This window comes from Euleptes europaea, chromosome 4 (genome assembly GCF_029931775.1).
Source record: "Euleptes europaea isolate rEulEur1 chromosome 4, rEulEur1.hap1, whole genome shotgun sequence".
Lineage (NCBI taxonomy): Eukaryota > Metazoa > Chordata > Lepidosauria > Squamata > Sphaerodactylidae > Euleptes > Euleptes europaea.
In genome coordinates, this window is record NC_079315.1 from 119,803,785 (window position 1) to 119,820,414 (window position 16,630).

General features: G+C 47.7%; 1 protein-coding gene across 1 annotated transcript in view; it reads left to right on the forward strand.

The window, feature by feature from the left end:
• CELF4 (CUGBP Elav-like family member 4) overlaps nt 1–16,630 on the forward strand; it is a 748,518-nt gene that overhangs the window by 683,221 nt on the left and 48,667 nt on the right. Inside the window, exons 7-10 of the mRNA XM_056848895.1 lie at nt 423–570; nt 2,677–2,826; nt 9,687–9,752; nt 12,712–12,792. Of these exons, the coding sequence (XP_056704873.1) occupies nt 423–570; nt 2,677–2,826; nt 9,687–9,752; nt 12,712–12,792 (445 nt within the window). The remainder of the gene's footprint in view (nt 1–422; nt 571–2,676; nt 2,827–9,686; nt 9,753–12,711; nt 12,793–16,630) is intronic.

Here is a 16,630-nt window from a genome sequence, read left to right on the forward strand (position 1 = left end):
TGGGAATGGGGATGGTGATTGTAAGCCAGTTTGAGACTCCTTACAGGTAGATAAAATTGGAGTAAAAAGCCAACTCTTCTTCTCCTCCTCCACCTCCTCCTCCTCCTCCTCCTCCTCCTTCTCCTCCTTCTCCCTCTTCTCCTTCTCCTTTTCATGGAAGTCCGCAACCAGAAGTAACCCGCTCTTTTCTCAGTGTTTCTTTCTCCGCTGCTGCTTCAGCGGATGTTTTTTTCTGTACTTTCCTCCTTATCCTGGCCAATAAAGAATTACACATTGGAGATGAGGGTACCACCATGCCAGGTTGCCAGACACCCTTGGCTAGTTGTCGGTAACTTGCAGCCATGGGGGTAGTGGTGAGCCCTGGCCCGGGGCTGCCCAGCCAGTGAATGCGTGATATTTTTTCCCTGTTCTCTTTGTTCCAGCTGATGCAGCAGCAGGCTGCCATTATGGCGTCTGTGGCCCAAGGCGGTTACCTAAACCCCATGGCAGCGTTTGCGGCCGCTCAGATGCAGCAGATGGCCGCCCTCAACATGAACGGACTTGCCGCCACGCCCATGACACCCACCTCAGGTAAGGCCTGTTACCAGGGTTGCCGATCTGGGCATCTCCCGAAATTACAACAGATCTCCAGGCATGGCTCAGGGGAGGGGCCAGGGCTCAGTGGTAGAGCCTCTGCTTGGCATGCAGAAGGTCCCAGGTTCAGTCCCCGGCATCTCCAGTTAAAGAGACCAGGCAAGTTGGTGATGTGAAAGACCTCTGCCCGAGACCCTGGAGAGCCGCTGCCGGTCTGAGTAGACAATACTGACTTTGATGGACCAAGGGTCTGATTCAGTATAAGGCAGCTTCGTGTGTTCATGGGACAGTGATCAGTTCCCCTGGAGAAAAGGGTGGCTTTGGAGGGTGGACTGGGTGGAAAAATAGCCAGCTGAGGTCTTTTCCCCTCCCCAAATGCCCAGATCATCATAAGAACATCAGAAAAGCCCTCCTGGATCAGACCAAGTCCCATCAAGTCCAGCAGTCTGTTCACACCATGGCCAACCAGGTGGCTCCAGGAAGCCCACAAACAAGATGACTACAGCAGCATTATCCTCCTGTGTTCCCAATATATTAGGCATGCTCCTCTGATCCTGGAGAGAATAGGTATGGATCATGATCGGTGGAAGCTTACAAATAATAAGGCCGGGGAGAGTCCGTTGAAGGCAGTTAGTGGCAAATGGGCAAAGAGAGAAAACCCTGTTAAGAAAACTGGACAGGCTGGTTACCTGATTCCTTTATTAAAGGAAGCTAGCTAGCGTGAATGGTTAAAACGCTTAGGGCTGTTTGGCTTCGAAAGAAGGCAGTTAAGGGGAGACATGGTAGAGGTCTATAAAATTATGCATGGCATGGAGAGAGTGGACAACGAGAAGCTTTTCTCCCTCTTTCATAATACTAGAACATGGGGTCATCTGCTGAAGCTGGAGGGTGAGAGATTCAAAACAGATAAAAACTATTTCTTCACACTACACATAGTTCAATTGTGGAACTCCCTGCCCCAGGATGTGACGATGGCTGCCAACCTGGAAGGCTTTAAGAGGGAAGTGGACATGTTCACGGAGGAGAGGGGTATTCATGGCTACTAGTCAAAATGGCTACTAGTCATGCTGCATACCTATTCTCTCCAGGATCAGAGGAGCATGCCTATTATCTTGGCTGCTGTGGAACACAGGCAAGATAATGCTGCTGCAGGTCGCCTTGTTTGTGGGCTTCCTGGAGACACCTGGTTGGCCACTGTGTGAACAGACTGCTGGATTTGATGGGCCTTGGTCTGATCCATCAGGGCTTTTCTTATGTTCAGAGCCGCCCAAAAGAGTGTATGTGGTTGATGCAAATGTAAAGGAAATAGATAGGTGACTGTATGTAAATGGGGCTGGTAAGGGGAAAGCAGATAGAGCATTATGTGCTTTGTTTGTTTTGTTTAAAGTATTTTCTGGGGTTGGTATACATTCATCTGAAATTTGTTCTGTTATTTTGGAGTGTGTCTAGCACTCCAGTTATATGAATTGCCACACTTTACGAAGAATCCTTGATTTCATAATCCAGTTTATTGCAGCTGGATTCGAGTCAGTAGCTCCCTAGAGACCAACAAGATTTGGGGGTAAAAGCTTTTGAGAGTCAAACCTCCCATCGTCAGTTTTATTGCATTGTTGGTTATATTATTATACTTTTCTTCATGCATTTTAAAAAAATTGTGAAGTCTAAGTGGGAAAGGGGAGGACCCTGTGGAGCAGACTGGTAAGCTGCAGTACTGCAGTCAAAAGCTCTGCTCACAACCTGAGTTCGGTCCCGACAGAAGTCGGTTTCAGGTTGCCGGCTCGAGGTTGACTCATCTTTCCATCCTTCCAAGGTCAGTAAAATGAGTACCCGGCTTGCTGGGGGTAAAGGGAAGATGACTGGGGAAGGCACTGGCAAACCACCCCGCAAACAAAGTCTGCCTTGGAAACGTTGGGATGTGACGTCACCCCATGGGTCAGGAATGACCCAGTGCTTGCACAGGGGGACTACTTTTACCTTTAAGTGGGAAAGACAGACTATAAACAGTGCAAATAATTAAACAAATCAAATAAGTCTCCCAAGGTGTCCTTGAGGTACCCGTTGAGATAAATCGCCTTGCTTGTGTTTTTTCCTCCCCTCCTCTAGGTGGCAGCACGCCTCCAGGCATCACTGCATCAGCCGTGCCTAGCATCCCTTCTCCTATTGGGGTAAACGGTTTCACTGGTCTACCGCCGCAAGCCAATGGGCAGCCCGCTGCAGAAGCTGTCTTTGCCAATGGCATCCATCCTTACCCAGGTATGACAGACCGGCCTGCCTTCATGTTCTTTAACCTCTCCGTTACGCCAACATCATTCTCTATGGTCTTCTCGATGGGTTGGGGTTACGCTCAAAGTCACAAAGCCTTATGGACCAACTGAGCTGAGAACGGTAGCTTGCTTTTGTGACGGCGTCGCAGAAGTGGATGACAACGTTTCATGGAATACAACGTTCTACTAAAGACTTAAATGATTTATAAAACTACAACCCATGAAAATGGAGAGAGATACAATGAATTGGTTAGAGAAAAGGGGGACAACTCAATAAATGGCATTTTAAAATATTGAACTTAACAACATATATATGTAGTAAGGTTGCCAGGTAGGGTTGCCAACCTCCAGGTACTGGGATACTGTAACTGTGAATTTTGTTTGATTTTTGTCTTTTGCTCTTTGAGCACGTATTTATTCTTATAATTAAGGTTGTTCCTTTGAATAGACCTAATTGCATTTCAGTTTGAGTCTGAGCTTTTATTGTTAGCTATACAAGTGCATTATTTTGATTCCTAACCTCCAGGTACTAGCTGGAGATCTCCTGCTATTACAACTGCTCTCCAGGTGATAGAGATCAGTTCCCCTGGAGAAAATGGCCACTTTGGCAATTGGACTCTATGGCATTGAAGTCCCCTCTCCAAACCCCGTCCTCCTCAGGCTCCGCCCAAAAACCTCCCACCGGTTGCAAAGAAGGACCTGGCAACCCCATTGCCAGGTATCCCCTGGCAACTGGTGTGTGTGTGTGTGTGTGTAACTTTCTAGCTGTAAATGGAGGCCAGCATCAACACATTGCATCACTTCTGGAAATGTCGTCATCACGTTGCTGACAACTGCAGGGACACTCTGGAATTTGGGCAAAAACTCTGTGGTAGTAGCTGTTTTTACCATGGAGTTTTGCCTAAATACCAGAGCGTCCCCATGGTTGCCGGCAACATGATGACGTCCTTTCTGGAAGTGACTTCGATGCTGGCCTCTGTTTACACCTAGTAAGTCCCCCCACCAGCTGGCTAAACAACGCCAGCAGGAGGGAGCTCAGAGCGGGGAATCCCCACTAGGGTTGCCAGGTCCCTCTTTGCCACCAGTGGGAGGTTTTGGGGGCGGAGCCTGAGGAGGGTGGGGTTTGGGGAGGGGCTTCAATGCCATAGACTCCAATTGCCAAAGCGGCCATTTTCTCCCGGTGATCTGATCTCTGTCGGCTGGAGGTCAGTTGTCCTAGCAGGAGATCTCCAGCTAGTACCTGGAAGTTGGCAACCCTACCGGCAGCCAAGGGCCGGCCGCCATTTCCTGCCGGCTCAGCGTGTTCTCTCTGTTGTTGCCGTTATTGTTGTGTCTGAATGCCTAATTAATTACAGTAGTAAATGCGCACTTCTTTAATCACTGCATCAGCTGTCCTAATCAATCTTCATAATATGGAATCCGGAGTGTGGCACCCATGAATTTTAATCTACATAAATTTCATAGGGTCTCTCGCAGAGCTTGTTGTACCAAATGATATAATTATGGATATAGATTAGGCTTGGGGAGAGCGGTTTAAATTGGATTTAAGCAGAAGGTGAATCCGGCCCTCCCCTTCGCTCCGATATTTGTTTATTTTGATCCTGACCTTGCAGCGGGGGCTTCCAGGGGTCTCGCCGCTGCCCTCGATGCTCGCAGGCGGCTGGTGGCATGGCAGAGCTGCCAGGAACTCGGAAACCTTCAATGCCATAGAGTCCAATTACCAAAGTGGCCGTTTTTCTCCAGGGGGACTGATCTCTGTCGCCTGGAGATCAGTTGTAATAGCGGGAGATCTCCAGCCACCACCTGGAGGCTGGCAATCCAACTCGATGATGTATGTTAGAATCATAGAGTTGGAGGGGCCGTGGCTCAGTGGTAGAGCATCTGCATGGCATGCAGAAGGCCCCAGGTTCAATTCCCAGCATCTCCAGTTAAAGGGACTAGGCAAGTAGGTGATGTGAAAGACCTCTGCCTGAGACCCTGGAGAGCCGCTGCTCGTCTGAGTAGACAATACTGACTTTGATGGACCCAGGGTCTGATTCAGTAAAAGGCAGCTTCATGTGTTCATGTGACCACCAGGGTCATCTAGTCAAATCCCCTGCACAATGTAGGAAATTCACAACTACCTCCCCCCTACATCCCCAGGGACCCCTTTTCCTTGCCCAGAAGATGGCCAAGATGCCCTCCCTCTCATCATCTGCTTAAGGTCATAGAATCAGCATTGCTGACAGATGGTCATGTAGCCTCTTCTTAAAAAAACTCCAAGGAAGGAGAGCTCACCACCTCTTGAGGAAGCCTGTTTCACATGGGGAACCGCTCTAACTGTTAGAAGATTCTTCCAGATGTCCAGACGGAAACTCTTTTGATTTAATTTCAACCCGTTGGTTCTGGTCCGACCTTCTGGGGCAACAGAAAACAACTCGGCACCCTCCTCTATATGACAGCCCTTCAAGTGCTTGAAGATGGTTCTCATGTCACCTCTCAGTCTTCTCCTCTTCAGGCTTGATAACTCTATCTTCGCTGTAGGTTTGCTGAGGCTCTTTCAGGTGAAGCGCTAACTTTGGGGGGGGGGTCGGATCTGGGCAGAGGCCTGAGGGACAGTGACACGAACAGATCGACTTTCTTTGAAGGACTTGGGAGTCATTCCTTGACTCCTGCCTCGTGAAGAACTGCAGCCTGTGTAAAATTTAGATTTACGGCGGTGGAGGAGGTCATTGGTGTGTTTTATGTCTTCGGGTTTATGGACGGTCACTTGCCGTGGCCACGCCGTGTCCTCCGGGCCAGGATATCCTTGCAAAAAAGGAGACCGTATCTGAGAGAGACTCTTTTCCGCTGGGATATGGAAATGACGGAATTAAGAGAGAGGAGAGGAGATTTTCTTGCCTCGGCCAGGTGCCCAGGAAGAAAGTTTTGACACCCAGCCAGCAAGAGTTGTTACTTGCAACATCCATTGTCGCACATCGGTGCTGTATCCTTTTTTATGGGCAGAAACCTGAATGCTATACGTCATATCAGGGTAGGGGTCCCCAACGTGGTGCCTGTGGGGACTCTAATCTGGAGAACTGGGTTTGATTCCTCCCTCCTCCACATGAGCGGCGGAGGCTAATCTGGTGAACTGGATTTGTTTCCCCACCCCTACACATAAGGCAAGCTGGGTGACCTTGGGCTAGTCACAGCTCTCTCAGCCCCACCTACCTCACAGGGTGTCTGTTGTGGGGAGGGGAAGGGAAGGTGATTGTAAGCCGGTTTGATTCTTCTTTAAGTGGTAGATAAAGTCGGCATATAAAAACCAACCCTTCTTCTTCTTTTGCCCAGCAGGGCTTCTGATTGGCCACTGGAGATCTGATTGGCTGTCCAGACTAAAAGGCGCCCTTTTAAGCAAAGCTTTTTGCCTGAAAGGTTGAACAGTTACTGTTAAATTTATGCATAATGTTGCCCCCTGACATTTAATGATTGGCTCCACCTCCAGCAGCAGCCATTTTGTAGTTGGCTCCACCTTCTGCAGCAGCCATTTTGTGGTTGTACCCACCGCCCTAAGTCAGAATCCCAAAGGTGTCCACGGGCTTCAAAATCTATCTTTATCACGCTCAAACCCGTGGAGTTGATTGTACATCAGTTGCTCCCCAAGCATGCGCAAAGGTTTCATGCCACTGTGAATTAGTTACAGCAAGGAAGGGATCAGAAATGCCCCCTTGGACATGCGCCTCTACATATAGGTGGAGTCAGGGTGGAATAGACAAAATAAAACTAGAGATCACACTGGATCACACCAAGTGGTCTATCTAGTCCAACATTTTACTTCACACAGTGGCCAATTAGTTCCACTGGTCTTTACCCAGCATTTTGGTGGTATAGTCCCCATAGTCTATAATGGATCCAAATTTTTTCGGAAGCCGAATGCCCATTTACTGGTATGGGTATTATGCTTATTTCGGATTTACTGAAAAATCTGGAAACCTGGAAACAAAGCCGGATGCCCATTTCCTGGTGTGGGTATTCAGCTTATTTCGGGTTTACTGAAAATCTGGAAACCTGGAAATAAAGCCGGATGCCCATTTACTGGTGTGGGTATTCAGCTTATTTCGGGTTTACTGAAAATCTGGAAACCTGGAAATAAAGCCGGATGCCCATTTCCTGGTGTGGGTATTCAGCTTATTTCGGGTTTACTGAAAATCTGGAAACCTGGAAATAAAGCCGGATGCCCATTTACTGGTGTGGGTATTCAGCTTATTTCGGGTTTACTGAAAAATCAAGCCCATAAACCCGAACACAAAATTTACTCTTTTTTATTTATTTATTTTTGCACAACCCTAAACACAACAGGAGATCAGCAAACCCGTGTCAGCCTACTGCCTTTGAAGCACGTACTAGCTGCCTCTTCTCAGGCATGCCAAGGGCTTCTGGGATTTCTTTTTCGACTTTCCCTTCCCTGTGTCTGAGTCATTGACACCACTGCCATAGACAGGAGGGAAGCAGTAAGAAAGAGTTGGGGAGGGGGGAGGAACCCCCGCTATTCCCTAAAGGATGGTCTTAAAAGTATGGAGCCAGAGGGGCTGCGTCAATGTAAAACGGTGCAGCACCAATAAATGCAAATGAAACTCATAACAAGTGAAATAGTAGGGCCAAGGTGACCTTAGGGGAGAGAGAGATGTCCAGGCAAACTTTCCTTTGAATACTCTATTGCTGCAGATAAAACTAGAGCCTGTATGTTTCGTCATGTGCCCGCTTCTCTGGACGCTTGAGACCGTGGCCAAAGAGCTGCTCAAGAGAAGTTCAGACAGAGGCCACCAAAACAGCATGACAAAAATGACCCGCTGGGTAGAATGCAGGGTTACTAATCTCCAAGTGGGGCTGGGGTACTCTGGGAATCTCCAGATGACAGAGATCAGTCCCCCTGGAGGAAATGGCCGCTTCAGAGGGCAGACTCTATGGTATACTAGGTGAAATGCCTCCTCAGATTCTGCCCACCAAAGGTACTGCCCCCAGATTTTCAGGAATTTCCCAAGCCAGAGTTGGCAACCCGGTGTCACTGATCTGTTCCTCAAGAAAAGTGCTTTCCCACAGCCAAAGGTGTTGTTGTGTCAGAGGAAAGCATCTTTGCTAGCGGAATGGAACCACGGCACCCAACCCCATGTTTTTGGAATGGGAAGGAGTGCATCCCCCAGTCTTATGGGACATGGCAGCTGTGAAGAAGGAGGAGGCAAGCATCAACAAGACATTTGAGGTCTAGACGTGACCGAGCCAGGGGTGATTCTCCCAGAGCCTGGCTGGAAGACTTGAGCAGCCTAGAAACAGAAGAAGGAAACACCAGTATCCTCTCACTTCATAGGGCAACCATGTTGGTTCATTAGGAAGAATTTTCTAACAGTCAGAGCAGTTCCTCAGTGGAACAGGCTTCCTCAGGAGGTGGTGAGATCTTCTTCCCTGGGGGGTTTTAAGAATAGGCTAGATGGCCATCTGTCAGCAATGCTGATACTATGACCTTAAGCAGATGATGAGAGGGAGGGCATCTTGGCCATCTTCTGGGCATGGAGCAGGGGTCACTGGGGGTGTGAGGGAGAGGTAGTTGTGAATTTCCTGCATTGTGCAGGGGATTGGACTAGATGACCCTGGTGGTCCCTTCCAACTCTATGATTCTATGGTCTGCAGTAGAACAACTACAGTATATGATGAGTCTATAAGAATATTATGCTGAAGAACTGAAAAAGCTTAGCTCATTCTGAGCAATGGGAAACTGTCTTTAAAAGAAGCAGCCAGGCCATATTCTCTTCTCTTCTTTGAAGTTTTCTCCTTCGGAAAGATTTTGTCTGCTATATATATTATCTGCAAAGGAAAAGAAAAAATTCAAGTTTCAAGTCATGTGGACTACTATTTTTCCACGTACCTTTCTTCTGTGATGTATTCATTGGTCACATCTCCTGCAAGAGATTAAGAAAACACCATGCGTCCTTCTTAAAATTTCTATAGTATGGGGTGTTTATTGCTCTGTCGGTGAATGTGTGTTATTGACCTATACATTTTGGTTGTGACACTTTTTGATAGATACATACATTGCACCTTTTGGGCTTATGCTGTTTATTTGTAGTTTGCTGATTTTGTAGCATAAGGGTATTCCAGTTTTGTACCAGTACCTGGAGGTTGACAACCCTACAGATAAAGGCCTTTTATGCATGGGTTGGATCTCCCTGCTTTGACCTTGGTTCATTGCACATTAAAGTAACCCAGGTTGGAGGAAACTGTATGCATTGGCTTGAATGATCAGGGACGAAACTGTGTGCTAATTGAGCCATGAATACAGAAAAGCAGTCTCCCAAGCTCAGATCAAGTCCCACCCCTTTAAATGCTGCTCTGTAATTGGCTTACTTCACAGTGCTCCCCGTGAGACAAGATTTCCTTCCCCCACCCCAGACCCAGCTGCCGCATAAAAAAGCATTTTAAGAACAACAAACAAAAAAAACGGAGCAATCTGAAAGAAGGCGGGGGAGAAATCCAAGCCTCGTTTTTAAAAAGCCTTTCTTTTGCTCAGAAAGAGCTCCGAGGTAGCAGGAAGCACTTGAATCCCCGCCTCTTTACACACTGCTTCGTGATTGGCTGTGAGAGAAGCCAATCTTCTGTGTTTCCCCCTAACGGAGTACGCTCGCTCTGTGACGCCGGAATGAGCCAGGATCAATGGTTTAATTGGGGCCAGAAGAGGAATGGGAAAAGCCGGATTCGTTTTGCGTCAGATGGGTCCCACCGAAACAAAAACGGTGCCGTTCGCTTTGGGTGAGCTCAGCTGAGGCCGATGCCTTTCATGACTCTCTCTCTCTCTCTCTCTCTCTGCCTCTCTCTCTCTCTCTTGTGTCTTTGCAGCGCAGAGTCCGACCGCCGCCGACCCCTTGCAGCAAGCCTACGCGGGAGTGCAGCAGTATGCAGGTCGTTAGTATTAACACTTTCCCCCAATAAATCTTTTGCTTCTCTGGTGCCCCCTACAGGGGGCACCCTTCAAAACCGATGCTCATTTGGGGAACCTCGCAAATGGGAGGGGTCGTGGCTCAGTGGTAGAGCCTCTGCTTGGCATGCAGAAGGTCCCAGGTTCGATCCCCGGCATCTCCAGTTAAAAAGACTAGGCAAGTAGGTGATATGAAAGACCCCTCTGCCTGAGACCCTGGAGAGCCGCTGCCAGCCTGAATACACAGTACTGACTTTGATGAACCAAGGGTCTGATTCAGTATAAGGCAGCTTCATGTATGTGTTCATGTACCATGCCAATCCTTCCCCTCCAAGGGATACTTTTTATTGGAAGTGCATGTCCCCTATTGGAGGATATGAAATCCCCGTTGCTTAAGCTAGATAAAGCTAATTTTTAAAACTTCATAGTTGGGATTATAGGCATTGCCCAAATACTTTTTGTGCGTGTGAAGTGCCATCAAGTGGCTTCTGACTCACGGCGACCCTATGAATCAATGTCCTCCAGAACGTCCTATCTTTAACAGCCTTGCTCAAGTCTTGCAAACTGAGGGCCGTGGCCTCCTTGATTGAGTCAGTCCATCTCTTCCTCTTTTCCTGCAGCCTTCAACTTTTCCTAGCATGATTGTCTTTTCCAGTGACTTCTGATAATGTGTCCAAAGTACGACAGGCTCAGTTCAGTCATTTTAGCTTCTAGGGAGAGTTCAGACTTGAATACCTATTTACAATCACAAATACTTTTTACTAGCTCAAATTTTTAGAATCATGGGCATTCAGTCAATCCAGCATCCAGTACATCTCTGTTGTTATTCAGCTTTCTAGTCCTTATGCTTGAAATGTAAGGCTCAATGGGTGAAGTCTGATGGAATTTCTGAAACCACTGGGGGCTCAGTAGGCATCCGTGGATTAGATTAGGACTCGGAAGATATGGGTTCAAATCCCTACTCAATCCCCATTCAGCTCGTTGGATGCCTCTTTCAAGGTGTAAACCCTGCCGGTTCTCTTGACTAAAAGCCAAATGGACACCACCGCCATTTTAGAGTGATTTCAAAATGCCTTGAGGACCCGATCCTGATTGGGCCCGCAGCACACAGTGCTCTGGTCCCTTCCCCCTCCCTCACCCCCACCCCGTGTACCTTTGCAAGCTTCACGGAAGGTGGCAACCATTTCATAACGTGATAAGGTAGGGGGGGGTAACAGTGCCTCAGCCCAGTACACTGCAGAATCGGGCCCTCACAGCCTTTTTAAATCACTTTGAAATCACTTTGAGCCATCTTGAACCACAAGGAAAGGCGGGATATAAATTTTTAATTGATCAGTCAATCAATTAGTTAAAATGGTGGCAGTATCAAAGAATCATAGGCTCATAGAGTTGGAAGGGTCCACCAGGGTCATCTAGTCCAAACCCCTGCACAAGGCAGGAAATTCACAACTACCTCTCCCCCACACACCCAGTGACCCCTACTACATGCCCAGAAGATGGCAAAAAAAAAGCCCTCCCTCTCATGATCTGCCTAAGGTCAACAAATCAGCATTGCTGACAGATGGCCATCTAGCCTCTACTTCAAATCCTTCAGGGAAGGAGAGTTCACCACCTCCTGAGGAAGCCTGTTCCACTGAGGAACCGCTCTAACTGCTAGAAAGTTCTTCCTAATGTCTAGACAGAAACTCTTTTGGTTTAATTTCAACCCGTTGGTTCTGGTCCGACCTTCTGGGGCAACAGGAAACAACTCGGCACCCTCCTCTATATGGCAGCCCTTCAAGTACTTGAAGATGGTCATCATATCCCCTCACAGTCTTCTCCTCTTCAGGCAATCCCTGTGGTGGTCATGAGGATGTGCTGGGGTGGGGGGGACTAAGGGTTCCCTGTACTTTTCTGGTTGAGTTCTTTCCCCCCTTTTTTGGGTTGGCCACGAGGATGCCTCATGTCTCGTTTTGCCCTAAGGGAACCGAGATAACTTGGGTGGGGGGAACACATACATACTTGATTGACATTTATACATTCCTCAGAATTTGATTTTTTCCCCTTAAAATATAACCTGGATTACCTTGATAAATAATTTTATTTCTCGGTGCACATTACAGAGTCTCGCTTATAATTCCCAATCTCAAGAATGCCGTTCTGTGGCGGGGGCCAGGGAATGCCACAACTTCCCTTTTTCACCAAAGTGATCCAGGGACTGAGGGCGATGGGGGGTGAGGAGAAAAGAAGCTGGTACGACACAGAGGGATTTATTCACCTGGACCAGGGTTGTGAAAAACCCGACAAATTTCGATACCAATTTTTGCCAGGGCCACTTGAGCTTTTCCATAGTGGAAGAGATCGTTCTAGACGGAGTTGCCCAAATAAAACTATCCAATGAGAAAAAGAAGACCACAGTTGGCTTTCTAGGGTAGAATTATTTTCCAGAAAGCTATCCAAAAAGATTCGTCTGTGAGGGAAGGTATCTTCCCTGAAGTGGTCCCAAGTGAAGATGTTTACTTAAGATGTTTACACAGCCTGGTGTAGTGGTTAAGAGCGGTGGTTTGGAGCTGTGGACTCTGATCTGGAGATCCGGGTTTGATTCCCCACCCCTCCACATGAGTGACGGATGCTAATCTGGTCAACCAGGTTGGCTTCCCCACTCCTACACATAAGACCAGACAGGTGACCTTGGGCTAGCCACAGCTCTCTTAGAACTCTCTCAGCCCCACCTACCTCACAGGGTGTCTGTTGTGGGGAGGGGAAGGGAAAGGTGATTGTAAGCCGGTTTTATTCTCCCTTAAGTGGTAGAGAAAGTCGGCCTATAAAAACCAACTCTTCTTCCTCTTCTTAAAGTGCCCCCTTTTAGTTTAAAGAGGTTTCTTCTTGCTTGGGCAAAATGCCAAGTTGTACAACGACACTGAAAGTTCTTCCATCTTTCTTGTTCCTCCCTCTTTTCTCCTATAGCTGCTTACCCTGCTGCGTATGGCCAGATCAGCCAAGCCTTCCCACAGCCGCCTCCCATGATCCCACAGCAACAGAGAGAAGGTGAGTCATAGAATCCTAGAGTTGGAAGGGACCACCAGGGTCATCTAGTCCAACCCCTGCACAATGCAGGGAATTCACAACTACCTCCCCCACATACACCCCAGGGACTCCCACTCCATGCCCGGAGTCCTTGAGATGCTGCTTTGACTGCTGGCTGATTTCCCCCCATAGTCCCAGGAAAGCTAGATTACTAGGGTTGCCAACCTCCCAGTGGTGGCTGCAAATCTCCCTCATTGCAGCTGATCTCCAGCCGATAGAGATCAGTTCCCCTGCAGAAAATGGCCACTTTGGCAATCCCAAACCCTGCCCTCCTCAGGCTCCACCCCCAAAACCTCCTGCTGGTGACAAAGAGGGACCTGGTGACCCTATAGAGTACCAACCTGGAAGTGCTTTAGTCCTGGGCAGGTGCTTCCTTCTGATGCCATGCCTGAGACAATAAGCACGGGCAGAGATAATCTTGGACAACCACCTGCAGTCACACAAAACACCACAGTCCCCAGGGGAAGACAGTCTGGAAAGAGAGGGGAAGACTAAAAACAATAGAAGGTAAGAAGGTATAGGGTTTCCACAAGGCCTTTTAGGCCCATCCATCAAGGGATTATGTGGGGAGGGGCTGTGGCTCAGTGGGAAAGCAACTGCTTGCCATGCAGAAGGTCCCCGGTTCAATCCCTGGCATTTCCTGTTAAAAAGGACCAGACCAGTAGGTGATGGGAAAGACCTCAGTCTGAGACCCTACAGAGCCATAGGGAGGGGCTGTGGTTCAGTGGTAGAGTATCTTCCTGGCATGCAGAAGGTGCCAGGTTCAATCCCCTGCATCTCCAGCTAAAAGGACCAGGCAGTAGGTGGCATGAAAGACCTCTACCGGAGACCCTGGAGAGCTGTTGCCAATCTGAGTAGACCAACACTGACCTTCATAGAATCATAGAGTTGGAAGGGACCTCCATGTGCATGTATACAAGGAAGCATTTCATAATTTTGTTTCCATATTTGATACCCTGACCTTTGTGCTATCCTCAAAGATCGAGTCGGTTTTAAGTTTTAACAATGTTTTAGCAGGCACTGACTGGTTCTTAGATTTGGTGAGGGGATAGTTTCCCTTGTTGTTCCCTTGTTCCCAGCTCACTCGCATGAATCACTTGGAGCTACATTACTCTGTGGAGCTACTATGGAAGACCATCACTATGAAACCAATGAAGCTTAAGCTTCAGGGCCCCTAATCCCGGAGGGGCCATGAAGCAACTTTTTTTTTTAATGAGTGAATTTTTCAACAAAATCAACTTTTTAAACTTTTTTAAACTGTTTGTTATTAAAATAAGGCGATTTTAGTGACAGAATCATAAGCCAATGGATTGAAGTATTTAACATTGACCTTAGAATATGCTCTAATACCCATTTCATAAGGCCTCAAAATGTCCCTGTAATTGGTCAAATTTCAAAATTTCCTCAGGGACTTGCAGCGCCCAAACCCCCAGCTGTATGGGTTTGCTGAGCTCACCAGAATTTATTCATGGCCTACATTTTGGCAGCTGGATCTTCGAATCCTTTGTTGGTGCACGGCTTAGTAATTCTATAGCTCAGCCCTTAGGCTAGAGCCAACCAGAACTATAAAAAGACATCTGAATTCTCAATTCAGACTGCACTCGTCTTGCTTGTGCGTTTCAACACCAAAAATCAGATTTTCACCTCTTTCTCCTAACGAGCCCCTTCTGATGACCTTCTACCTGTCTATTAGAGAATGGACAAATACATCTGCCATAGAACAACCCCATTGAAGAAGATAACCAGCGGTTACCCAGATTGCTGGTGGGAAGGAGCTCACTGTATGGCACATTTTCAAGGACTCCCCCCCTCCACCCTGTTTTCCGCCATTTGGGCCTTGAGGTCTTTGCAACGGCAGCAAGGCCCTTTGGAACTTGTTGGATGTCACCCTATTGCTGCTGCTTGCGCAGGGCCCCCCATAACAGTTAAAGCTTCAGGGTCCCAAAAAATGTAGGTTCGCCACTTCCCATCACTACCCTTTGCTTAGGAACCTGCCGTGGGCAGTGGAAATCCAATGGTAGATGCCTTTGAGCAGGTCAGGACTTCATGGTCTTTTGAGGGGCTGTGGCTCAGTGGTAGAGCATCTGCTTGGCATGCAGAAGGCCCCAGGTTCAATCCTCGGCATCTCCAGTTAAAGGGACTAGGCAGGTAGGTGATGTGAAAGACCTCTGCCTGAGACCTTGGAGAGCCCCTGCAAGTCTGAGTAGACAATACTGACCTTGATGGACCAAAGGTCTGATTCAGTATAAGGCAGCTTCATGAGTTCGTGTGTTCATGTGATCCAGTGCATTATTCATTCATTATAATTTATTGCGGTCCTTGACCAGTATTACAAAGTTAAAACATCATTAAAACCACAATAGTTCAATACAACAACAAAAATAGCTGCATGAACATTTGAGCTAGTCAAATAGGTTTAAAACTCTGTGTCAGCTTTAATATATGTGATCCAGTGCTGTGTTTCCATAATTCACTTGGCTAAGCAGGTAACTTGTTGGGGGGGGGGGCTAGCTAATTAATTAGCCAAGCGCATCGAAACCTTCCCTGTCCCCCCCCCTTCCCGACGTTCGGAAGAAACTCTGCCCCGCCCTCATGGCCCTTAGATTTGGGCGATGTAGTGGCTTGGTCCTTTTAGCGACGTTGGTGGGGGGGGGGAATTATGCTTAGCAAGTCTTCATCAGAGCTTCATTTCCCATTAATCCAACAAGAAAATGTGGAGGGAGAAAGTGCTTTCAATCACGCCGAGGCCCAGGAATTTTAATGAGCTTTAAATGGGCATCTGTCAGAATCCTGACTCGGCGGAACTACCCCTGCCAGCCGAGGGCATGAGTAATGGCCAATAAAAGGGTGGGGGAGCACCTCCGTGAACTCCTCTCTCTAACAGGAAAGGCAAAGTTGTAATTTGCTGTGTTATGACACTATAATTATGCCCTGATGAAGAAAGTGAGAACATTAAAAGATCCTTCTCTTCTACATAGTATGGCCCTCTGGCCCCCTTCTCCACCCCACACACACACACACAACTAGGAATAAGTGGATTTAACCCTTGGTCTGCTCGGCCTTCATGGCAACTTCCACATAGGGCATGCGGGAGGTTGGCAACCTTACCTGTAACCCAAATTAATTAGAAGTATTGGTTGAAAATGCCTGTTAGTTGTGGAAGGCAAGAGTAGCGTTAGGGAGATCTTGTTTGTTTTTTATACTTAGTTGTGTTATTTATACTTCTAGGTCACCCTATAAACTAGGGTTGCCAGCCTCCAGGTGGGGTCTGGAGATCTCCTGGGATTACAACCACTCTCCAGATGACAGCGATCAGTTGGGGGGAAAATGGCTGCTTTGGAGGGTGGAGAAACAGTGAGAAAAGAGTAGGTTACTTTTGGTTGCTAACGTCCATGAAAACAAGAAGAAGAGGAAGAGGAGGAGGAAAAGAAAGAGGAGGAGTTGGTTTTTATATGCCAACTTGCTCTACCATTTAAGGGAGACTCAAACCAGCTCACAATCACCCTTCCCCTCCCCATAACAGACACCCTGTGAGGGAGGTGGGCCTGAGAGAGCTCTAAGAAAGCTGTGACTAGCCCCAGGTCACCCAACTGGCTTCAGGTGGAGGAGTGGGAAAACCAACCCAGATCACCAGATTAGCGTCCGCCACTCATGTGGAGGAATGGGGAATCTCCAGAGCAGAGTTCACCATTTCAAACCACTGTGTAAATGTAAAGGTAAGGTGTAGATGACTGGAAAAGGCAATGACAAACCACCCCGTAAGCATAGTCTGCCTAGTATACATTGGGATGTGATGTCA